The sequence below is a fragment of the Salvelinus alpinus genome, chromosome 1, assembly GCF_045679555.1.
Source record: "Salvelinus alpinus chromosome 1, SLU_Salpinus.1, whole genome shotgun sequence".
In the NCBI taxonomy this organism is placed as follows: Eukaryota; Metazoa; Chordata; class Actinopteri; order Salmoniformes; family Salmonidae; genus Salvelinus; species Salvelinus alpinus.
Window position 1 is genome coordinate 34,170,269 of NC_092086.1, and position 25,199 is coordinate 34,195,467.

General features: G+C 43.4%; 3 protein-coding genes across 5 annotated transcripts; 1 reads left to right on the plus strand and 2 right to left on the minus strand.

The window, feature by feature from the left end:
• The first annotated feature begins 749 nt into the window (after positions 1-749).
• LOC139573920 (zinc-binding protein A33-like) lies at positions 750-6,481 on the plus strand. Of its 2 annotated transcripts, none has more exons than XM_071397923.1 (6): positions 750-1,139; positions 3,809-3,904; positions 4,059-4,289; positions 4,433-4,455; positions 5,523-5,641; positions 5,795-6,481. In XM_071397923.1, exons 1-6 carry the CDS (start codon positions 801-803, stop codon positions 6,334-6,336), a joined length of 1,350 nt encoding a protein of 449 aa, XP_071254024.1. In that variant the 5' UTR covers positions 750-800; the 3' UTR covers positions 6,337-6,481. The 2 variants fall into 2 exon arrangements, with proteins under 2 accessions (XP_071254024.1, XP_071254016.1); XM_071397915.1 differs by lacking the exon at positions 750-1,139 and adding an exon at positions 2,382-2,870.
• A 635-nt stretch (positions 6,482-7,116) lies between these two features.
• LOC139573912 (long-chain fatty acid transport protein 1-like) lies at positions 7,117-19,062 on the minus strand. Of its 2 annotated transcripts, none has more exons than XM_071397900.1 (13): positions 18,941-19,062; positions 17,995-18,168; positions 17,400-17,794; positions 16,142-16,309; positions 11,601-11,670; positions 11,389-11,480; positions 11,130-11,239; positions 10,771-10,980; positions 10,433-10,559; positions 10,100-10,237; positions 9,784-9,948; positions 8,963-9,109; positions 7,117-8,815 (listed from the first exon to the last, which is right to left on the minus strand). In XM_071397900.1, exons 2-13 carry the CDS (start codon positions 18,159-18,161, stop codon positions 8,658-8,660), a joined length of 1,947 nt encoding a protein of 648 aa, XP_071254001.1. In that variant the 5' UTR covers positions 18,162-18,168; positions 18,941-19,062; the 3' UTR covers positions 7,117-8,657. The 2 variants fall into 2 exon arrangements, with proteins under 2 accessions (XP_071254001.1, XP_071253992.1); XM_071397891.1 differs by having other exon boundaries at positions 17,995-18,162; positions 18,566-19,005.
• A 1,046-nt stretch (positions 19,063-20,108) lies between these two features.
• On the minus strand, positions 20,109-21,638 carry LOC139573931 (prostaglandin E2 receptor EP1 subtype-like). Its single transcript, XM_071397936.1, has 2 exons — positions 20,686-21,638; positions 20,109-20,455 (listed from the first exon to the last, which is right to left on the minus strand). The coding sequence occupies exons 1-2, from the start codon at positions 21,601-21,603 to the stop codon at positions 20,192-20,194; spliced, it is 1,182 nt and encodes a 393-aa protein (XP_071254037.1). The 5' UTR covers positions 21,604-21,638; the 3' UTR covers positions 20,109-20,191.
• Between the last annotated feature and the right edge of the window lie 3,561 nt (positions 21,639-25,199).

Here is a 25,199-nt window from a genome sequence, read left to right on the forward strand (position 1 = left end):
GGTCTCTTTGTTGCCTCTCTGATTATTGCCATCCTTGCCTGATCCGTGAATTTTGTTGGGCGGCCCTTGCTTTGCAGGTTTGTTGTGGTGCCATATTCTTTCCATGTTTTAATAATGGATTTAATGGTGCTCCGTGGGTTGTTCAAAGTTTCTGATATTTTTTTAGAACCCAACCTTGATCTGTACTTCTTCACAACTTTGTCCCTGACCTGTTTGGAGAGCTCCTTGGTCTTCATGGTGCCGCTTGCTTGGTGGTGGTGTTGTAGACTCTGGGGCCTGTCATAACAGGTGTATATATACAAAGATCATGTGACCCATAGATTGCACACAGGTGGACTTTATTTAACTAATTATGTGACTTCTGAAGGTAATTGGTTGCTTCCAGATCTTATTTAGGGGCTTCATAGCAAAGGGGGTGAATACATATGCACACACCACTTTTCCGTTTTTAATTTTTAATTTATTTTTAAAACAAGTCATTTTTTTCATTTCACTTCACCAATTTGGACTATTTTGTGTATGTCCATTACATGAAATCCAAATAATAATCAATTTAAATGACAGTTTGTAATGCAACAAAATAGGAAAAATGCCAATGGGGATGAATACTTTTGCAAGGCACTGTAGATATTCACTTGGGCTGCTATTCAATGTCACTATAAAGTTCACACTTGATTTACAAAGCTTGGAGTAAAATAAATGTCAGAGGGGCGAAGGCTCACAGGCCAGCGTAACCATATCTGAGCCACTGCGGCCTATTATAGATGCATACCGGAGTCCAGCTCTAGCTCTGTGGGAGAATGGAGGCCAAAGCTTCCACTCTCCTGGAGGATGATGATCTCTCCTGTGCTGTATGTAGAAAGGTCTTCTCTGTTCCCGTGGTTCTCAGCTGTCATACCCGTGGCTGTAGCTTCTGCAATCTCTGTCTGGATGAGTTCTGGGAGCAGCAGGGTTCTGAAATATGTCCTCTGTGCATTATCGACTACCCTGGAGGTCCTCAGAGAACGTGTGCGGAACACGGGGACAAACTGAAGATCTTCTGTGTCACAGACCTGCAGCCTATCTGTGATTATCATTGGTCAGTTGACCATAAGGATCACAAAGTGTACCCAATAGCTGAGGCAGTGGTGGACTGCAAGGTAAGCTGCGACAGCAAATCTATTTAGTGTTTAAATCTATTCCCAGTGCAGGAGTTGATCCTTGTGGGCTAACTCCCACTACCCAAACTATTAGGTTACTATAATAATAGTTTCGGCAACCAGAATGCACACTCAGCTAAATGCCACTAAACTTTAATGACTTCGTCCCCAATAAATAGTCCCTAAGTGTGCCCAAAAGTGTTGCTGTTTTGATGTTCCTCTTATAAAACCCATGATTCTGATTTGAATGAGAGCATCAAGCACCAGAAAGCTGGACAGAACAACAAAATGAATACATTAAAGGGATAGTTTGCTTTTGTTTTTAAGTTTGGCTTATTTTCAACTTCCCTAGGGTGTTGTTTCCACCAAACCGTTTTTAAATGAGCTTGCTGGTTATTTAGTAACATCCAGAAACAACAACACCCTAGGTTGAAAATGAGCTAAACTTTAAAAAAAGCAAACTATCCTTTTAAGACACATATAGGTCTTACAAATGCATTACAACCACATCATAATGCATTATACCTGTAGGCTTTGGGTAAAGTGTTACCAACAAATGCAGGATAGTAATTTACAGTGACTTAAATGGACTTTTTTAGGTAAAAATAGAAAAGAGTAGATTATGGCCCGTTTGTACAACAATTTAGTATTTTAAGACATCTTGGACCCTGGGCTGTTTTTAGGACAGGGATTTGTCAAATGTTAGACCCAGCACTTAGTCAAGGCTAAGTTGGACTGTGGAAAACTTTGCAGGGGTCAGTGGAGGGGTATTTTCTTACCCTCCTCCCTCCCACCTAATACATTCTCTCCATCTATTAATACTCACCGTCTTCCCATCTTTTCTTGGTTATTGTGTTTCTTCCCAGACGTCCCAGATGGACCGTATCATTCTTATGGAATACACTGGCCCCACCAGTCTTGTGACTTATTAAATGATCAAATGATTATTGCATCACCCTCATCAAAATGTTTTTGGCTGTATAAGGCAGATCCCCTTGCATCATCACTCTGACGTGCCAATCTCCCCCCTTTCCAACAACACTGATCTCAGAACACTGCATCAATTAAATAGGACTATCACTCGCTCTCTGGTCTTCCTTCAAAGATATCTGGTGGATAGCTGTGATTTATCATGCAGTGGGAGGTGTTTATTTGCATATCCACTACTCAAGCAGATGGAAGCCCTATGGACATATTCATTTCCTTTCAGCATTCAAGTTTAATTGAGGTAGACCCCAGAGAACCCCGGCAACAGCGGTGGGAGGAGCATAGTAACCTTATCTGACCCTGCTGCTGCTCCAGCCCTGTTTTAAAAACCTGACAGGCAGAATGGCATCCAGGCACCGCGAAGACAATCTCTCCTGCCCCCTCTGTGGAATTATCTTCAACCAGCCGGTTGTGCTCTCCTGCAGACACAGGTTCTGTAAAACATGCCTTCAAGACAGCTGGAGTAACCAGGATGGTGAGGACGACTGCCACTTCTGCCCTCTATGCTGGAGACGTTCCTCCATGACTGAGATTGTGGTAAACACCATTCTGGAGAAGACCTGCGAGTCCTTCAGGAAGGAGATGAGCAGCAGGAATAACCCTATGGGGTGTAAGGAACACGGAGAGACACTCTCACTCTTCTGTCTGGACGATCTGCAGCCCATCTGTGCTGCGTGCCAGACGTCGGCGGTACATAAGGGGCACAGGCTCTACCCCATTGGGGAAGGTGCACACGACTGTAAGGTAGGCGAACACAACCTTGGTTGTCTTCACTGTGCCGTCAGTGTCACTGTCACTGAATGTGTCTCTCATCAGCCATACCCTCACTCTTAACTTTGCTTGTCAGAGGGAAACTAACTTTCATCTGTACGTCCAGTCTCTTCTAACCTCCGGCTGCCATCCTTTACCGCCCGCATTGTCAAATAACTTGCCCAAAACTTTCACAAGTCGCTAAACCAGCAGCACTTCTTTCATCATGAACAGGAATATATTACTTTTTAAGTTTTTAGTTTGACACTTTTGTTTTGTAAAAACGTGTGTGTTATAGAAACCATCTTTGACACAGTGGGATGGTTAACAGGGGGGTTTGGAAAAGTTGATCATTCTATTAATAGATTCATATGTTGGGTTGGTCAATGCTTGGGCCCCTGGGAGGAATGAAACCAGATCCCAGGTCTCTCAAGTGTACCCCTCTACATTCCCCTCCTCCCCTGGCCCACCAGCTGTCTTTGACCCTGTTCTAGGAACAAGAAACCTTTTAATGTTAGAATTTAATACTCAGACAACATCAACAGAGCATGGATCATGAGCTTGAGTGTGCCTCAATGCAGAAAACTCAATGTCCAAACTTTCCACATTGCTTTGGCACGTTGACTTTCTGAATCTGTGTGTAGTCTCTTGTTTCATCATCGTCTCCACCCTCTCTGTCACTCAGTCACATGATCCAGACTCTATTGATGTTGCAGTGGCATTAGCTAGGTCCAGCTATCAATTGATCTGGATCTTCCAGTTAAGGGGGTATTGGGAACTTTTACACATGCAGCTGAATGCTGTGATGGGGCTGCGATGCAGCGGTACCTGACAGATGAAACCAACACATTGTGCTGTTGACAGCCTGGCTTATGGCCAGCCTGACCCTGTAGTATGTGTTAAAGTGTAAATATCTTGCCATTACATTCCAGGAGGAACTCAAGACTGCATTGACCCCATTGAAGGAGAAGCTGCAGCTGTTCAAGAAGGCCATGGTCGTCTGTGATCAAACGGCAGAGCACATCAAGGTGGGGTATTGTATTTCTAGCACTTTAAACAGATTTTGATGGCGTCCTTTCTGGATCAATACATCTTCTAACGCTCATGGAACCATCATCAGTAATGTAACCTGGGTTCATTGAGTGTTTCAGGTCTTTCATGTCTAAACATGTCTAATTCCAGAACCAGGTTGAGCATACTGAAAGGCAGATAAAGGATGAGTTTGAAACCCTTCGCCAGTTCCTGAGAGATGAGGAGGCAGCCAGATTGAATGTTCTGAAGGCAGAGGAGGATCAGAAGAGTCTGCTTCTAAAGGAGAAGATTGAGGAGATGTCCAACGAACTGACGTCCCTCTCAAACACCATCAGAACCGTAGAGGAAGAGATGAGGTCTCAGGACATCCCATTCTTACAGGTATACATAGTATGAAGTTAAACCCTACTTACAGTACAAAGGGAATTCCCAAAGCAAAATAAAGACAAAAATATAGAAACATAACATGCATGTGGAATATTGTAGCTGTCCATCTAAAAGTGATACATTTACTTGCTTTTCAGAACTACAAGGATATCATCAAGAGGTAAGTGGAGTCAGGAATAGCCATTCGTTTGACCCATGGGTTGATGTCATGAGCTAACAGAGGCAAAATACAAAAATAGACAGAGACCCATACTGCCTCACTATCATGTGCCCATAATATACCAATGAAAACAGTCATCTAGCTAGTGAATGTGGCAGACACATCTAAGGCTAATGTGTGTTTCCAGATTCAATTATTATCTTAACTTAGGCCTAGAATCAATCAGATCAATCTTTAACCAGCGATAGCCAACACCTGCATTGCTGATGTTTTGGCGGTGTCGAAGGTGTAACTGTGTTGGAGCTGTCAAAATGGTGAGCAGATGCTCTTGATCAAAGTCACAAAGCCACACACCCCCCCACTCACGTTGAAAGTTTAAAATGAGAAAGTTTAGGCAATATAGAAATAATGACACTCAAATAGAAAATCATAAAACTAAATAATAAGGACTTGTATCAGCCTAATTCAGGTGTAGATTACATCTCAAACTCCAGTATTCGAAATTGTAAACAAGGCGACTCCGTGCAGCCAACAGCAATGTCCACTTTAGGTATAATGCCAGGAGCCGCTTGTGTATTTAACAGCTCTAACACAGTTCCACCTCTGACACCACCAAAACAACAGCTATGCGGATGTTGGCTTAAGCGTAACTGATTGAATAGAGCCTTTAAATGTAGACTCAGCGATATGACGCAGGTGCACAAAGTAAACGGCATACAACAACTAAGAGCGTTGAAGCGCGAGGCTATACTTCTTAGCTGTTTTGGTCCCTACCGCGCTCTAACCACATGAAGCGAACTCATGCACACATAGATACTGTGTATGACTGTGTGAAAGTCTTGCATCTCGCTTATCGCAATATCTGCGGTGCTGCTCGTGGCAATGTCATTTCACTGAGTCTACCTTTAACAAAAACAGATCATCATGTTAAAATGAACTGTACTTTGACACAAAATAGCAATAAATATGATACAATCCATCATACATCAATTTCATGGTAAAAGAAGATATATTTTCGCTGGAATAATAGACAGGATATGACTCATCACTGAATGTCGTCATTCCAGAACCTGGCATATGCCGCTGGATCCAAAGATGATTCCTGGAACTCTGATTGATGTGGCAAAGCACCTGGGTTCTGTAAAGTTCAACATCTGGGACAAGATGAAGAGCATCATTCAATATAGTGAGTATTAATCAAATATGAGTCGGTAGAAGTGACTGTACTTTTTCCTCACAGGAAATAAAGTTATTCCATATATTTAATTTAATCTCAGTTCTGCCCTTTCTATCATCTCTGTCTTCCATTTGAGGCTCATCTCTTCTCCTCTCTCCCCAGCTCCTGTGACTCTGGACCCCAACACAGCCGCTAGCTGCTTCATCCTGTCTGAGGATCTGACCGTGGTCCAGTGCTGCTCCCAGGTCTTCAAGCTCCCAAACAACCCCGAGAGGTTTGACATCAGTGCTGAGTTACTGGGCTCTGAGGGGTTCTGCTCTGGCCGCCACAGCTGGGAGGTAGAGGTAAAGGCTAACACATACTGGGTGGTAGGCGTGGCCAGCGAGTCCATCAACAGGAAGGGCAAGCACGTGCTGACGCCAGCCGAGGGCTTCTGGACTATACGCTTCCGCAACGGCGAGCACAAGGCGTGCACGGCACCGTGGGCGCCCTTGACCATGATGAGGAAGGAGCCCCAAGTCATCAGGGTAGTGTTGGACATGGACAGGGGCAAGGTGACCTTCTTTGACCCCCGGGAGAGGACGCCCCTCTATACGTTTACAGACCTCATCTCACCCCGGGTGTTTCCTTACTTCTGCACTGCCTGTAAGGAACACCCTCTGAGACTGCTGCCTGTCAGGCTGTCTGCTGCTGTGGTGCTCTAGAGGGCTCCATGGGGGGTCATTACTAACAAGCAGCGGAGGCTCAGTTACTTGCAGATAGATCCAGTTGAGTTTACCACCTAGTCCTAGATGATGAAGGCTGATCACTTGGAAGGGACAGTCTGGAATAAAGCATGTAATGGTCTTATGTTTGTGAGTATTGTGTCTACAGATGATATACACCGAGTATACCAAACATTAGGAACAACTTCCTAATATTGAGTTGCACCCCTTTTGTCCTCAGAACAGCCTCAATTTGTCAGGGCATGGACTCTACAAAGTGTAGAAAGCATTCCACAGGGATGCTGGCTCATGTTGACTCCAAAGCTTCCCACAGCTGTGTCAGGTTGGCTGGATATCCTTTGGGTGATGGATCATTCTTGATATACACAGGAAACTTGAGTGTGAAACACCCAGCAGCGTTGCAGTTCTAAACACACTCAGACCGGTGCCACTGGCACCTACTACCATACCCAATTTATCTTGCCCATTCACTCTCTGAATAGCACATATACACATTTGTCTCAAGGCATAAAAGTCTTTCTTTGACCCATCTCCTCCTCTACACTGATTGAAGTGGATTTAACAAGTGATATAAATAAGGCATCATAGCTTTCACCTGGTCAGTCTGTCATGGAAAGAGCTGGTGTTCCTAATGTTTTGGACAGTCAGTGTACATGTTGTCTTGAAATAGGTAGACCTGAAACTAGTTAGCAGCCCTAAAAAGATACAAGTTTGTCCTAGAATGTCAGAGCCGTTCTGAATCACAAAGTAAAACACTGGTGTCTTTTACAAACCTTTATTTTGAGTTACACCTAAACAAATGTATGAAAATGGAGAGCTAGAATAATGTTCCCAATCAATTCTATCTACAATATTACTCTGAGAAATTGCTTTATTACATAATAATAGGGAATCCATGATCGCTGACTAATTGACAGATTTTCAAGATATTGTTTAAATAACGTTCTTTCTTATGCATTGGAGTTCCTTAGTCAGGTTAAGCATAAACCCCCAATAGTTCCAGGACACACAGGGCTTCCACAGGGTTCCCACAAGGCACATAATATCAATGTGTGTGAACCTGAGTGGTCAGTCAGTGCATATCATCCATTACTTCAAACATGTTACGTAATCAGGTTTAGTTTTACATTAAAAAAAATGTAATCTCGCAATCAAAACTCCTACAGTTAGTGTTTGGAATAAGAGGCATGTTCAGCTGTGACATGTTCTATCATACGACTAGCACACAGGCAGCAACACCTCATCCAACATGGACACGCAACTATTGCTAAAAACCTGTTCACTATTTTGTTCTTTACATGGTGGCACACTACTATTACAAGGTTGGGAGCAAATAGCCTGGAACACCATCTTCTTCCAGAGACTGGTATCTCAACGACTGTGGTATATTCAGTCCCAGCTCTCATCTCTTTTACACTCTCATTGTAACAAACAGACAAATGCTGTCATTGTAACAGACATCCTGGTTTCAAGTGAAAACTTGCTCTACTCTATGTGCATTGTAGTGTTGAGGGCTTGAACGTTTTCATTTGGCTAAACTAAGAAACACAAATGAAGACATAAAAAAGGGGGAAAAAGCCCTCATCCAACCTTGTCCTTGGACGTTATTGATAAAACATGGTTTTGTAACAGTTCTAAGGTTTCCCTATTGATTGATCAGTAGCCCTTCGGTCCCCTGATCTAGACTAGATCCAGGGGGCTGGTGTAGGGAGAAACACTAATACATGGAGACTTCACCAATAACACTACTTAAAGCCTGCAGGTGTAATGCTTTATAACGTGTTCTAAGCACAGATAATACTATGTTATTTTTCACAACGTATGAAAATATCAACTGACAAAAAATTGCCGGATGTTTAGACAGGATCATTATGAGTTGATAAGACATCATAAGGGGTCATGCATGCTTATGACAAGTCTTACAATGCATTATAACGGCATGATAAGGCTTTTCCACTCCAGCATATCAGTCTCCAGTATCTGACACCTCGACAGTCACTTTCCTAAAGCCGGGTGTGCACTACATGACTTTCAAGATCATAACATGGCTGAGCCTCTCGCACTAAACCACCGTCTTTCCTGTAGTATTTTGTTGTCTTGCCAACATAGTGGTGCCATCCTAACAATGTGGCACAGACAGGGGTCACACACTACAAGATTCCTCACTTGGTCGTGAGGATTGTCCATACCACCGTGTCTCGCGAAAACAGTTATGTGATTAGATTTAACGTAGCTACAACAAGCTGACTCAAAGCAGCCTCATAAACGTGTTGTGTAAACCCAGCTTAAAGTAGTCCATCTCATAGAGCCATTCTACCCTCCACTATAGCACTGTGTAGCTCCTCATTCACAGCCTCATAACGCCCTGCTCTGGAGTTCAAAAAGTAGATCTGGTCGGTTGATAAGCGCGGATCGTATCCCTCCCTCTGCAACCGGGTCTTCTGGATTTTAAAGGTACCTAGGAGGAGGGAAACAAAGAAAATAGGTCATTAATATATTTGATTATTTCTTGGAATGAGCATTAGACGCTTCATGCAAGGCCTTATAAAAAATACAATTGATCGATATTTCACATTAGAATTAGCCTTGTGTCCAGTCCACTCACCTGTGGTGTCTACTTGTGGGGAGATGCGTAGGAACACGGGGCGGGCGTAAGGAGGCAGGGCCTGTTGGACCTCTCGCAGGAACGCATCACAGTCAAATGTCCCTGTTGGGTCTGCGATGGCAGCCATCCCTGCCTTCCCTTCCACATCTACGGGGAGACAAACATACACGTCAGGCTTTTCACAACACCATGCTGCAAAGGGCCAAAGACAAGTCTTCCTAATCACTCAACCTCCCTGTTGACTGGCCGATTGTAACATTTATTTAACAGGGACAATGCTGTCAAATCAACATTTAAAAGGCCCAATTCAGCTGTTTTTACATCAATATCAAATAATTTCTAGGTAACAATTAAGTACAATAGTGATATTTTTACATTAAAAAAAAAAGCTTCTTTTTTTTTTTTTTAGCAAAAAACGATTTCTCAAGCAAGAATTTTGCCTGGGAGTGGTTTGAGTGGAGAGGAGACAACTGAAAACTAGCTGTTACTGGCAGAGAGGTTTGGAACTCTTATTGGTTGATTAACTATAATTACCACCTGGTGTTGTCACCAGGCATGCCGAAACTCCACCCATGCAAAACCTGCTGATTAGAAGTTCCTGTGTAGATTATATTTTCAACCAGCAACTATCAGGAAATAGCACTGGTCAATTTTGTTAACACTTTTACAGAGTTTGTTTCATCAGCTATACAATGATACAAAACACAGAAAAAACTGAATTTTGACTGCACTGGGCCTTTAAGTGGAGAGTAACTCCTGGTTTCACCTCCTGTCACTATCATACATGTAACATGGTGCACATAATGTGAACGTCATCTCACCTGGTACAGCTACCCCATACACAGCCACATCGGCCTGGCCCAGCAGACCACTCAGTGTTCCCTCCACCTCGGTGGTGGAGACGTTCTCTCCTCTCCAGCGGAAAGTGTCCCCACTGCGGTCCCGAAAGTACATGTAGCCCAGCTCATCCATCACCAACACATCCCCTGGGAGGAGGTAGAGAAAGGTGAGTTAATGACACATTACATTGTGGTAAAGATAAGGACTGATATAATAGCATTAATTCCAAGTATGATAATCGAAGTAAACATTAACTCATAATTATTGTTTAATCACACTAAGGGCCTGTGGGTTTACCTGACAGATATGCCGAGTCATTTTTCTTGAAGACGCTGTTGGCGATCTTCTTCCTGGTGGCGTCCTGGTTGGCGTAGCCATCAAACCTCCGTAGAGGGTCCTGTTGGTTGATCCTTCCCACCAGCAGCCCTGGCTCCCCTGAAGAGAGGAGTCGTACATGGAGAGGTCAATCTATCCAAGTGTAGTTATGAATCCCTTTTTACATACATTTTTCACAACATGCTTTACAGTTACCCAGGTTAACATTCACACAGTTGGCTTTGTAAAAGTCCTATATATATCGATATCATGTCTAAAAATTTTGATTTTTGATATCGGTGCCCATTTACTTACCAGGACGGCAGGGCACACACAGGCCGTGCCTGTCCCTCACCAGCTCCGTGGTCTCCTCATCCACTTTCATGAGGCGGATTGGGTACACATTGGGCAGGATGCGGCTGTTGAACCCACAAGCTCCCACCTTGTCAGTGGAGAAGACATAAAAAGTATTTGATACCACAGATCCTTTTATGGAAATAAGAAATAATAATGGCCCAAGAATAGATCCTTGAGGTACACCACATTGTATTGTGGCTCTATAAAAGTTGCAGTCTTTAGCAAAAATATATTGCTCTCTATTATTTACATACTTGTTGATTGAAGCAGTTGACAACATTGCCCATGACCCCTACCTTGCCGTCCATGTTGGCGATGCTACAGTTGCATTCGGTGGCTCCGTAGAACTCCCCAACCTGGGCCACCCGAAAGCGCTCGGTGAAGGCCTCCCAGACGCTAGGACGCAGCCCATTCCCCACCGCCAGGCGAACCCGGTGACCCTTCTCAGATGGGCGCACCGGCTGGGACAGCAGGTAGCGACAGATCTCCCCTATGTACTGCACCACCTAGTGGACGGATGGGGAACAGCGTAGACATCAGATTTAAATTCAATGCGGGTTTCAATCAAAAATCTTAGAGCTGCACATCGACCACTCAAGAGTCAGGATGTTCTTCCTATGCTCATAGAAGGATACATAAGCTTTTTTCTACTTACAGTGCAGTTGTGCTTGATGCAATCTTCCCAGAAGCGACTGGCTGAGAATTTCTTCTTCACCACCACAGTGAGTCCATTGATGAGACACTGGCCTACACCCATGATATTACCTGTAAAGGAGAAGAACATTGGACAGCCAAGTGAGGGTGACAGGTTGGAGGAGGAGAATCAGGACCACACTGTCAGACCAAAACAAATGACTCCTGAAAGACGGTGGAAGGTGATAAGACAGAGAGATGGATGAAGAGAAGACACACACCTGCAGAGTGGTAGAGGGGAAGGCAGTCGTAGATGATGTCATCCTGGCGCATGCGGAAAGCATGGTAGCCAAAAGCAGCGATACGGTAATACCTGAAGATAGAACAACACAAAAAGGATTCAATAATCAAATACATGAATGCAGTGGGTGCTAAGCTATGCTATAGCATTGGGAATTACCATACGCAGAAACACACCAGACAAGAGACTCACCGACTGTGCACCACTATGGCAGCTTTAGGGAGTCCTGTGGTGCCTGAGGTGTATATATAGAACAGACGATCTGTTGGGGTTGGTGGTTGTGGGGGAGGATGGAGAGAGGAGAGGGTGAAGAGAAGGAGGGTGAAGAAAAGGACAGGGGGGAAATGGGAGGGTGGAGGAAGGATAAAAGGAAGGGAGGGAAGAGGGAAGCAGGGGAGGATGGAGAGAGGAAGGGAAGGTTAAATAACATTACATTCTATTTACAACACTGAGACTGATACTCACAACTAGAGGTCGACCGATTATGATTTTTCAACGCCGATACCGATTGGAGGACCAAAAAAAGCCGATACCGATTAATCGGACGATTTTTATTTATTTATTTGTAATAATGACAATTACAACAATACTGAATGAACACTGATTTTAACTTAATATAATACATCAATAAAATCAATTTAGCCTCAAATAAATAATGAAACATGTTCAATTTGGTTTAAATAATGCAAAAACAAAGTGTTGAAGAAAGTAAAAGTGCAATATGTGCCATGTAAGAAAGCTAACGTTTAAGTTCCTTGCTCAGAACATGAGAACATATGAAAGCTGGTGGTTCCTTTTAACATGAGTCTTCAATATTCCCAGGTAAGAAGTTTTAGGTTGTAGTTATTATAGGACTATTTCTCTCTATACGATTTGTATTTCATATACCTTTGACTGTTGGATGTTCTTATAGGCACTTTAGTATTGCCAGTGTAACAGTATAGCTTCCACCCCTCTCCTCGCCGCTACCTGGGCTCGAACCAGGAAGACATCGATAACAGCCACCCTCGAAGCAGCGTTACCCATGCAGAGCAAGGGGAACAACTACTCCGTCTCAGAGCCAGTGACGTTTGAAACGCTATTAGTGCGCACCCCGCTAACTAGCTAGCCATTTCACATCGGTTACACCAGCCTAATCTCGGGAGTTGATAGGCTTGAATTCATAAACAGCAGAGCTGCTGGCAAAACGCACCAAAGTGCTGTTTGAATGAATGTTTACGAGCCTACTGGTGCCCACCATCGCTCAGTCAGACTGCTCTATCAAATCATAGACTTAATTATAACATAATAACACACAGAAATCCGATCCTTAGGTCATTAATATGGTCGAATCCGGAAACTATCATCTAGAAAACAAAACATTTATTCTTTCAGTGAAATACGGAACCGTTCCGTATTTATCTAACGGGTGGCATCCCTAAGTCTAAATATTGCTGTTACATTGCACAACCTTCAATGTTATGTCATAATTACGTAAAATTCTGGCAAATTAGTTCGCAATGGGCTAGGCGGCCCAAACTGTTGCATATACCCTGACTCTGCGTGCAATGAACGCAAGAGAAGTGACACAATTTCACCTGGTTAATATTGCCTGCTAACCTGGATTTCTTTTAGCTAAATATGCAGATTTCAAAATATATACTTCTGTGTATTGATTTTAAGAAAGGCATTGATGTTGATGGTTAGGTACACGTTGCAGCAACGACAGTCCTTTTTCGCGAATGCGCACTGCATTGATTATATGCAACGCAGGACACGCTAGATAAACTAGTAATATCATCAACCATGTGTTGTTATAACTAGTGATTATGATTGATTGATTGTTTTTTATAAGATAAGTTTAATGCTAGCTAGCAACTTACCTTGGCTTCTTACTGCATTTGCGTAACAGGCGGGCTCCTCGTTGGACTAGTTAACCGTAAGGTTGCAAGATTGAATCCCTGAGCTGACAAGGTAAAAATCTGTCGTTCTGCCCTTGAAGAAGGCAGTTAACCCACCGTTCCTAGGTCGTCATTGAAAATAAGAATGTGTTCTTAACTGACTTGCCTAGTTAAATAAAAGGTGTAAATTTTAAAAAATTATTTAAATGAAAAAAAATAAAAATAAAAATAAAAAAAAATAAAAAATCGGCATCCAAAATAACCGATTTCCAATTGTTATGAAAACTTGAAATCGGCCCTAATTAAATCGGCCATTCCGATTAATCGGTCGACCTCTACTCACAACCACAGAGAGACAAGTGGTAACTGGTACCCACGCAAACCAAGATGCGGACACCCACTCACACTGTCCTAAATGAGAGCACAGAGACCCCAGATAGCCCATTTAGCAAAACCCCAGCATCTCCATAATACTCACCGGGATGGCCAGTTGACTGATTGGGCTGCCCACGGATACGCCTGAGACTGACTAAGCAATACCCTAGAGAAAGTTTCCCAAACCTCTCCTTGAGTACTCCCAGCCTGTTCCACTTATTCAATCTATTCCCATTCTAGTACACCTGATAAAAATAAATAAATATAAACAGTTGAAGTCGGAAGTTTACATACATTTAGGTTGGAGTCATTAAAACTCGTTTTTCAACCACTCCACAAATTTCTTGTTAACAAACTATAGTTTTGGCAAGTCGGTTAGGACTTCAACTTTGTGCATGACAAGTCATTTTTCCAACAATTGTTTACAGACAGATTATTTCACTCTATCACAATTTCAGTGGGTCAGAAGTTTACATACACTAAAGTTGACTGTCATTAAACAGCTTGGAAAATTCCATAAAATGATGTCATGGCTTTAGAAGCTTCTGAGGGGCTAATTGACATAATTTGAGTCAATTGGAGGTGTACCTGTGGATGTATTTCAAGGCCTACCTTCAAACTCAGTACCTCTTTACTTCACATCATGGGAAAAGCAAAAGAAATCAGCCAAGACATCAAAAAAAAAAACTTGTAGACCTCCACAAGTCTGGTTCAACCTTGGGAGCAATTTACAAACACCTGAAGGTACCACGTTCATCTGTACAAACAATAGCACGCAAGTAGAAACATCATGGGACCATGCATCCGTCATACCGTACAGGAAGGAAACGCGTTCTGTCTCCTAGAGATCTCCTTTTCGCACTTTGGTGCGAAAAGTGCAAATTAATCCCAGTACAACAGCAAAGAAGCTTGTGAAGATGCTGGAGGAAACAGGTACAAAAGTATCTATATCCACTGTAAAACGAGTCCTATATCAACATAACCTGAAAGGCCGCTCAGCAAGGAAGAAGCCACTGCTCCAAAACCGCCATAAAAAAAAGCCTCTGGTCTGTCCTCTGGTCTGATGAAACAAAAATTACTTTTTGGCCATAATGACCATCGTTATGTTTGGAGGAAAAAGGGGGAGGCTTGCAAGCCGAAGAACACCATCCCAACCGTGAAGCACGGGGGTGGCAGCATCATGTTGTGGGGGTGCTTTGCTGCAGGAGGGACTGGTGCACTTCACAAAATAGATGGCATCATGCGGTAGGAAAATTATGTGGATATATTGAAGCAACATCAGTCAGGAAGTTAAAGCTTGTTCGCAAATGGGTCTCCCAAATGGACAATGACCCCAAGCATACTTCCAAAGTTGTGGCAAAATGGCTTAAGGACAACAAAGTCAAGGTATTGGAATGGCCATCACAAAGCCCTGACCTCAATCTTATAGAAAATTTGTGGGCAGAACTGAAAAAGCGTGTGCGAGCAAGGAGGCCTACAAACATGACTCAGTTACACCAGCTCTGTCAGGAGGAATGGGACAAAATTCACCCAACTTAATGTGGGAAGCTTGTGGAAGGCTACCCGAAACATTTGACCCAAGTTAAACAATTGTGCGCTGCCCTATGGGACTCCCGATCACGGCCCTGGGAACGAACCAGGGTCTGCAGTAACGCCTCTAACACTGCAATGCAGTGCCTTAGACCGCTGCGCCACTCAGGAGGCCTGATACATCTAATCAAGGGCTTGATGATTAGTTGACAGGTTAAATCAGGTACGCTAGTACTGGAATAAATAAAATACATGGAATTGGCTGAGGGTATGTGAGGAGAAGTTAATCTGCTCTGGAGATAAGTTCATACTAACAACACATTATTTACTCAAAGCTCAGCTGACACCTGGAGCTGTCAATCAAAGCCACATCTGCCCTAGATTGAATCTGTGACACGCATACCAAAAAATAACCAGGACTGAGTAGAATACAAAATCACCAGGAAATTGGGATGGATCGATCATCTTAGGGAAAGAGCTTCCAAGTTAGTCTTGGTAATTACAGCTCTTTGTCTGAGCGAGACAGTGAGTGACAAGGAAAAGTGACTGAACTGTTTTATTTCACTTGAAAAAGTTAGGATGACAGTGGAATATTCATGTGAAAAACACTCCATGCATACAGATATTTTTTTTTCTTGTGGGCTCATTTTACCCGTCAGCTCTGACCTACTAAGCTGTCAATGTGAGATGGGTATTAGCAGATAGTTGTGGACTCTAGCTAAACTGTTTTACATATGGCGAGATACATTTTATCTTGTTGGAGACTGGCCAGAGATTGTGAGGTATATGTTACCTTGGCAGCAAGAGAGCATAGTAGTGTGTAGCATTATGATGTTATACACAATATTACATTCTGAAATGCTTCAAAATAAGTGTCCAGCCACAGGTATCTGTAAGTTATAGGAGACTGGATGAACAATAAGATGTGAGGGGAAGGAGGACACTCACCATTGAAGCTCTTGTGTGGGATGCAGGGAGGAGGGGGCAGTGTAGGGGCAGAGGCCAGGATATAGTCCAGATTCTGGGCAGCCAGGGAGGCCAGACAGTCTACACTGAGCTCTCCTGTACAAAACCGCACCATCGACGGGCTCAGGGATGAGCTCACCTCCAACATGGCTGAGGAGACAAAGAGATAGAGGAGTGCAAGAAATAGAGGCAGAGATGAGGCAGAGAGAAAGGGGGAGAAAGAAAGAAGGGAGAGAGATGACGGGGGAGAGATAATAGGAATAGAAGAGGGATAGGGAGAGTAGAGGGAGAGTGATAGAAGAGGGAGAGGTATAGAAGAGTTGAGGGAGAGGGATAGAAGAGTTGAGGGAGAGGGATAGAAGAGTTGAGGGAGAGGGATAGAAGAGTTGAGGCAGAGGGATAGAAGAGTTGAGGCAGAGGGATAGAAGAGTTGAGGCAGAGGGATAGAAGACGGAGAGGGATAGAAGACGGAGAGGGATAGAAGACGGAGAGGGATAGAAGACGGAGAGGGATAGAAGACGGCGAGGGATAGAAGACGGAGAGGGATAGAAGACGGAGAGGGATAGAAGACGGAGAGGGATAGAAGACGGAGAGTAGAGAGCCACAGGATATTTCAGAAGGGGACTTTCACTGGGAGAGTGAATACAGAATTGAAAGGTAGTTATCGATTAACTACCTGGTCAAGGGAAGAGACAAATCATAATTACAAGAAAGATAGTGTACTGATGAATTATGCATAGAATGTTGACAATAAAATGCAACAAAACAAATGAGCAGACAGAACATCACTGTTGACCCAGACATGACCCAGACAGAATACTGACATAAGCAGACGGAACACTGCTGCCAGACAGAATGTCGACCCACCCAGACAGAATCAACAGACAGAATTCTGAGATGGAATATTGCAACAGACCATCAGAAAAAAATTGTTGGAACGCTTTATAATGATAGTTAGATGTCTGAAATAAGCAGACGTAAGACTGTTGCCAGACAGTTGACCCACCCAGATGTACAGAGACAGAATTCTGAGATGGAATATTGCAACAGGCCATCAGAACATTGGAAATTATCTTTGGAATGCTTGCAATAAGAAGCCTGCATTGACTGATTTAGGACCCGTTTTGCCTTTTAAATCATAATGAATAAGAGGGGTGACCCGATCCTTGATCGGCACTCGTACTCTGAGACGCTTTGTGAATACAGACCCCAAATTTCTCCATCTCTGAATCCCACCTACCACCAGCCAGCTCGGCTCCGAATACGATCCCTCTGGACGCAGACACTCCAACACAGTGCAGGAGAGCGTCCCTCTGCAGGTTGAAGTTGATGAGTGCTGCCTCCACCCCCACCTTGGCCAGGCCTAGCCAGAGGGCCACCTGCAAGGGCCGGCTCTCCATGAAGAGGGCCACCACATCCCCTGGGGTCCAGCCCTGGGCCAGAGCCCATTGGGCCACAGCGTTAGACAGCAGGTCCAGCTGGGTGAAGGTCCACGTCTCTCCTGTGGCATCGTAGATGAGGGCGGGTTTATTTGGGTGCTGCTTAACCGTCTGGGCAAAGATGGAGGGGATATTGCTGTTGCGCCGTAGGTGGTGCCACAAGGCTATCTTGACTCGTAACAACACGTAAAGGCCACTGGAAGGAGTACAGAGAGGGAGATTAGGGAGGGAATCTTACTATTTTACCATTACCTATAGTGATGATGACTAACTAGTAAAATGTACATTTCCTGAAGAAAATGTGTGTGCCTGCTTCAGCAGTCTAAATGTGTTTTTTATGGTAGTAGAAGTTGACGCAAGCACACTACATATTTTTAAGAAATTAAAGGCACTCACTTTAGGTCTCTTTTGGCAGTACGGACTACGATGTAGAGGTACTTCCAACCACCTGTGCCCAGAAAGACCCCGAAGCCTGCTGCTAAGCTCCAGGACCAGGGGACCCCGAAGAGACGCAGCAGACCCAGCGATCCCAGACACAAAGAGGCACTCACCGCATTGCGCATCCTAGCAGTGGAGGAGAGGAGTTTCAAAGGGTTATAAGGGTGGGATAAGTGAAAGACAGGCCTACAGCATGGTGTTAAAATGCAATGGCAGAGGGGTAAGGATAGAGGGTGTACAACACGTGGCAGTGGATGACAGAAAGGTAAAATATATAGTGCTTTTGGACCAGTCTCTCTTATAAAAATGACTAACTTGACTGTAAATGACTACCTAACTTGACTAATTTCAACAGTGAAATGCGAGGTAGCCTCGACCTTATAGCATGGCTTATAGGATTACATACTGTATAGTTGGTGTTAGAACCATGATTTATTTGTTGTTTTAGGCAGGCTAGTTAAAATGCACTGTGCAAAAATGTTATCATATAATGCAGCGCTGCCTACAGAGCGTAGGCCTAGTCTCTTACCTATGATCATACACGACCCGACGACGAACTATTTGAGAGCGATGTCCCTAACCTTTCACCTAGTAAGTTTACCGAGTATTCTACAAAACGTTCAATAGCGCTTTAGCCACTACCAGGCTTGTATACAAATTAGAATCGCCACCACACGCTGTTGAGTTCGTTGCAAGGATAACATTTATCATTTGAAATATTGCTACATTAATACGTATCTAAATGTTACAACAGTTTGACAGTTTAACTGTCAGCGCACAAAATTGCTATCAGAACAACGCCTCTCATGTAACAATGCATCAAATACATAGCCTACGCGCTCTAAAGAATTCCGAAACAGATTCACTAAATGATGGAATGACTAGACAGTTAATGGATACTTATCTATTTGTAGTAGCCGAAATATAAGAATCACAGTACTATGTACTCCATATTGAATGTTATTGCATTGCGACGACCACCAACAGCACCGCCCAAATAGTATCGTCCTTTCTCTGTGAACTCAGCCATTAGCTCCTCATCGAATTACCGACTCAATCCCATTGGCCGATGTTATGATGACGAAGGGGAATCCGCCTCTTGACCCGCCTGTTTCAGGTTCACTTCATCCAGTTGACCAATGATTGCAGGTGCTGCTACAAATTGAGAATATTAAATCACATTCAGACAAATACTGTGTACTGTATACAGATATCCTACTGAAACGATGTATGTGTGTGATGAAAAAAATCCCTGATCTTTTTCTCTACTTTGTCATACAGAGGCACTCAGGTAAGCTATACTTTCCTTATGAGTCAAATAGTTTTGACCCCTACAGTAGCCTAATTGGTTCTACAAATGTTGAAATTAAACTTTGTGAAGGAGCACCTGTTTATTTTGAATCACAAGGAAGCAATTCCATGCGGCCATTTAAAGTGAACATAAACATTACAGTCTGGTGGGTTACAACAAAGATGATCTATTATATTGACAAGACAGTCAAGTGGCCGATCTAACAATGGAAATACATGTCCTCAAAGATGGAAAGCAGGTGTGGGAGGCGAGATCAGGTGGGACCATTCTAGCCAATGAGAGGGCAGAAAAAGCGTGTGAACAACAGGCATAACTCTGATTTAAATTACTTTTTTCAAAGTTGCCGAAATGCCACGTGTAATAACCTAACCATTACAAAACGTATATTCGACCAAATAAGCCTCACTTAGCAAATTAGCAAATACATTTTTTTGTTGACCAAATTTGACACTCATTGACCATTCAAAAATTCTTCAATTCGTGGTCTTATTTTCATGGAAAGATTTTGGGCGGAGTAAACCCTCTCGCTTCGCCTCTTCTTCTCTGTTTACTAGCTTTTCAACACAAATGCAGTAGTACAAATTAGAGACTGAAAAGCTTGCAGGTGTTTACAGGTCACCAAACTAAGTGAAACATCTCTAATGTGTTTATGAGTTGACTATCCCATGATTGCCAACTGCTCTTCTGCTATGAGTATATGTCCACATTCTTGTACTGTAGGCCTATGCATCGATGTGCAGCATCTCAAACCTGTTTCACTTGGTGTTTTTTAGTTCTCTCTTCACTCAGTTCATCACAGAGAGTGTATCCACAAATGGGAATATCTTTACACACATTCATGGGTCAGTGTAGTCCGATCCCCTGTCTGCGTGAGGCTGTAGTGCAGGAGCTGCTCTGTGTCAGGGTGGACCTGGAGTCTGGTTGGAGGACGCGGAAGACCCTGCGTAGCACAGCCCGTCTGAGCAGGATGTAGACCCAGGGGTCCAGGATCTGGTTCCAGGTGGCCATGCGGAGGCCCAACAGAACCAGCTTCTCTGACTGACGTACCGTGTGGCTGGAGCCTCGCCCGCCGCGACAGAACTGACCCACCAGCAGAGAGATGGAGATCTGGTGATGGTGGACAGAAAAGCCACTGTGGGTCACTGAAAGGCACACTGTATATGAGGTGGGCCTGAATCCATGAGGTGAATATGTTGTAATCTACTATTCATTTTAGAAACACTTATGTGTCTGTGTTTAAACAAGCAAAAGCCTTGTCTACGATAAGCAAGCTACCAATGTTAAACCATCTACAGTATAAACAAGGTCAAATGTTAGTGGAGGCGCTAGCTACTCACTAGAAAGGGGCTCCAGCACACACAGGACACCATCGTGATCACTGTCAACTGGGCCATCATCTCTACATCCAGCGAGCGTAGGGGAGAGGAGGAGGTTCTTCCATATCGTCCTGGTGCTGCTGTAGTGTTTGTCCTGATGCCCTGGGAGCTGAGCCTGACCTGCAGCAGAGCCAGCCCGCTCAGGGTGTTACAAATCAGGGAGAGGCTGAGCGCCGTGAGCCCCAGGCCGGAGAAGGTGAGGGCCAGGCTGGCGTCAGCCGTGGAGAGCGGCCCGTGGACTGTCAGAAAGCACCAGGTACCAGGGAATTGGGTTGTGTAACTACCCACGTCCACCAGGGGGAGCCCGGCCAGCAGCAGGGCCAGGGAGGACAGCAGGAGGACAGCCAGACGCATGTGGGCTACCGTGATCAGGGCAGAGTGGAGAAGGGGCTGGGTAATGCCCATACAACGCTCCACGGCCATGGCACTGCCCAGTAATAGAGGACACAGGCCGAAGAACACCAAGCTGGCACCGAACAGTTGGCAGAACATCCCGATAGGCTCGGTGGTGTCACGCATTCTTGCAGCCACCCTGTGCCTCCGACTCTGACCCAGGTGCAGATGGAGGGCAAAGGCACCAGGGATCAAATTACCAGCCAGGTCGGTTAGCAGTAGAGCCCCCACTAACAGCAGGAACGGAGCTTTGGCCCGATGTCTGAAGCGTACATAGGACTTGGCCAGGATGCCCAGGGCGCTTAGGTTGGAGAGGCCACCCAGGGTCATGGTGAAACAGTACAATCCAAAGGAGGGAGGGTTGATGGGGGGTGGCGGTGTGGTGGCATTCAGGGTCTGGATGGATGGACAGGGGCAGGAGGAGAAGTTGAGTTCAAGGAGGTGGTGGAGGACAGAGGGAGAGGAGGGGGCAGAGACTGTAGCCATGATGTCATAGAGGAGCAATGAGTATTCAGCTTCAATGCCATCTGCAAAGAATGAGAGATATTAAGTTGAAGACTGGTTCAAACGTTTGTAAGCAAACAGTACTTGCGTATTAGATCTATGTAATCCAGCCTGGTCTCATAGACTAGATGAAACATAGTACATTTAAATCCAGGGCACACACATTTGTATCATACGTTACGTTTGGTATGGGTACATAAGACAGATGATTACTTAAGTTGGGGTGGATGGGTGCGTGTATAACGCAAATGTCTAGCAACCCAAAGGTTGCTAGTTTGAATCTCATCACGGACAACTTTAGCATTTTAGCTAATTAGTAACCTTTCAACTACTTACTACTTTTTAGCTACTTTGCAACTACTTAGCATGCCCCTAACCATAGCCCCTTTAGCTAACCCTTCCCCTAACCCTAACCTTAACCCTTTAACCTAACTCCTAAACTTAACCCTACCCCTAACCCCTAACCTAGGTAACGTTAGCCATCTAGCTAGAATTCATAACATATCATACTTTTAGCAAATTCATAACATATTGTATGTTTTGCACATTTGTAACATTGACCTTTTTGCAAATTTGTGACATAATACGAATTGTAATTCGTAACATATCATACGAAATGGGTGATGGACATCAACAAATTAATGCATACCATACGAAACTAAACATATACTAAATGGAGTGTCATGGATTTACGTGCAGAATTATTCGACATGCTCTGAGACCAGATTGTGTAATCAGTTGTAATAGGACAGGGATGAATACTGGCGTGACTTTAATAGAGACAATTTGAGAATCTGAGAGTCATACTTACAAGGCCATTGAACAGTTAAAAATAAATTATGTTGAATTGTCAAAATTAAATGTCTCTAAGGGAAATTCATTTTCTGCATGACTCCAACTTAGTACTAATTTAATTTAATAAAACTCCTAGATATCTCAAGTGCACCTGTGTGATTACGAGCATTGTATGCTTCACTTTGAGGAGGCACATTGAGTGATTATAATAGTGACAGGTGGTCTGTGTAGGACTCTTGAGGATTTTAACTTTGCATTAGAACAGACCCTGATTGCACTGAAAAGTCTGTAATGAGACACTAATGGGAACTTGCCTGGCGCTTTCTTTGCCTCTGTGCCCTTTCAGGAACCATATCCAAACACTTACAGTGCCTTCGGAAAGTACTCAGACCCCTTGACTTTTTCCACAATTTGTTACGTTACAGCCTTATTCTAAAATGTATTACATTTCCCCCCCTCATCAATCTACACACATTACCCCAAAATGACAAAGCAAGAACAGGTTTTTCGAATTTTTTGCTAATTTATTATATATAAAAAACTGAAATATCATATTTACATAAGAATTCAAACCCTTTACTCAGTACTTTGTTGAAGCAGCTTTGGCAGCGATTACAGCCTCAAGTCTTCTTGGGTATGACGCTACAAGCTTAGCACACCTGTATTTTGCCAATCCACATCAGCCATGCCAGCCTGACAGAGGATAATGATGTTTCACACTCATGAGCCAGCTCTTTTCAAACAGCAAATTACAAATTACATCCTTCCTTTCCTTCCTTCCTTCTGCTGGGGTAAAATTACACCTGGCACAAAACAGCAAAATGACATCTCCAGGTGGGCCATGGGAATAATCAGTAGCTTTGTAAACTTGCTGGATAGCTTTTTTTTCACTGTACTCCTTTATCCCTCTTTCTTTCTTTCTGCTGCAGTTTTTTGCACCCTCTCTGTCACTCCCCTCCCCTTCCTTTAGAGGCTTCCTTGCCAATGAAGGTATATCCACAGAGGAACCAAGGCGAATATAAAGCTGCACATTTCAACTTGAGAGAGTAAGTAAAACTGACAAAGAACCTCCCTGATTATAAGACCACAGGCTTCATGTTAGTAGAGACAGGGCAGTGACAATGACCTAAGACGAGCCATTAGTCGTCATGTGATCTGAAGTGAATACATTGCGTTTCCCCTTGATTCTCCTTACTGCGTTGTGCTCCTGTTTGAATCACAGAACACAAGAGCTCCCTATCAAACCTAACTGCAGATGCAACCATGCTATAACAACTGCAAACACATCTCCTCCCCTCACAAACTTGAGAAGAGCTATAGTAGCTAAAATACATATGAAACAGATGGGGGTTCAAATATTATTTAGGGTATTTCACTTACTTTCAAAGACATTTTGAAGTAACTATTTTGATAGTTTTTCTTTGAAAATAGAAGTAGTTGAATATTGGAATGTATTTAGAAATACATTATTTAATTAACATTTAATTACAAAAATCCACATAAAAATCCTTAAATTTAAGGTAGAGATATCTGTTATTTTACATGTCTCAATCCAACACATCCGCCTATGTTGTCCTTCCGCATCTGCAGTGGAAAGTGGCAGAGCTACAGTGCTGTTTGTCAGACCAGGAGACATCCCTAAAAGGGGTCTTCTCACGAAACCGTCTGTAGCTTCTGAACCATTTGGGCTACAAACTAATATGACGCCACTGTGGAAAGGGGACTCTTCTGAAGGTAACCCAAATAAATTCATGGAAGTATGGAGGTAGTTTTGTGCCAACAAAAATAAGGGGTTAAATATGTGTCCAAAAAATTTGATATCTCCTAGATATAGGACAGACACTTCAAAACCGTATTTCTTATGATTTATTTTTTTACTCTCTTTTCTTTCATTTTTGAATGTGTTATTCAATGCGTTTCTATGAGCTATATTAGTAAAGGCCAAATTCAATATTTTATCAAATCATTTTTTATATATATTTTATATATACTTTCTACAATTCTAGATCAAATAGCTAAATGATGCATAGTGTGACCATCTTAAAACAATTCCATATGTTAGCTTAGTAACCCCCCCCCCCCCCCCCCCCCATTTTGATTGATGAGATGACATAGTCAATTAGAACCTAATTGTGGCATAGCGAATTAAAATAATTGAACCAATGTAAGTAATTGAACCAATGTTTTGAATATTTTATTAAGCAATTGCATACCTAGTGCCAACATGATTATTCCTGAGTTAATCACACTTACCTTACACAATCAATCGGGAATGGTTCTTCATATGAATGTCACTTTGTGGAATGATACAGAATGCAGGATTGATGGATGAGGTGTGAAGGTCTTACCCATCCGATACCCAAATCAGCCTGTCTTGTCTGCAGCTGTGCCAGCATGAGTCTGTCAAACTCAATTCTGCAGGCAGAGGAGCACCGTCTCTTCTCTCATTACCATAGTCCAGTCACTGAGACACTCATTGTGACACTCGTTTCCTCTCTTTCTCTCTGAGTCTATATCTCCTCTCTCTCTCTCCACTCTCTCTCCCCCTTCCCACCCCCCTCTCTGACTCTTCTGTGGCGTTTATCTGATCTTCGCCCGCAGGACCTGCATAATCTTCTCTCTTAGCCCCTCTCTGGGTGTCTGAGCCCTCCTACTGTCCATCTATTTAGAATTCTCACATATTTTCTCATGTTTTATCTTTATCACAGACATCATCAACAGGATGTTCTGCCTAATAAAGTCTCTGGTCTGTCTGTGATAACGATTATAAGTAACAGTTGGGC

Bases quoted from the DNA above. Each gene is read 5' to 3' on its own strand.
- LOC139573912 (XM_071397900.1), bottom strand. From the start codon at position 18,161: ATGCGCAATGCGGTGAGTGCCTCTTTGTGTCTGGGATCGCTGGGTCTG. The intron at 11,671-16,141 runs GTGAGTGTCCTC...CAACCCCAACAG, and splicing joins CCCACACAAGAGCTTCAATG to ATCGTCTGTTCTATATATAC. The intron at 10,981-11,129 runs GTAAGTAGAAAA...TCCGTCCACTAG, and splicing joins GCATCAAGCACAACTGCACT to GTGGTGCAGTACATAGGGGA.
- LOC139573931 (XM_071397936.1), bottom strand. From the start codon at position 21,603: ATGGCTACAGTCTCTGCCCCCTCCTCTCCCTCTGTCCTCCACCACCTC. The intron at 20,456-20,685 runs GTGAGTAGCTAG...CACCATCACCAG, and splicing joins TGTGCTGGAGCCCCTTTCTA to ATCTCCATCTCTCTGCTGGT.
- LOC139573920 (XM_071397915.1), top strand. From the start codon at position 2,469: ATGGCATCCAGGCACCGCGAAGACAATCTCTCCTGCCCCCTCTGTGGA. The intron at 3,905-4,058 runs GTGGGGTATTGT...GTCTAATTCCAG, and splicing joins AAACGGCAGAGCACATCAAG to AACCAGGTTGAGCATACTGA. The intron at 4,456-5,522 runs GTAAGTGGAGTC...TCGTCATTCCAG, and splicing joins TACAAGGATATCATCAAGAG to AACCTGGCATATGCCGCTGG.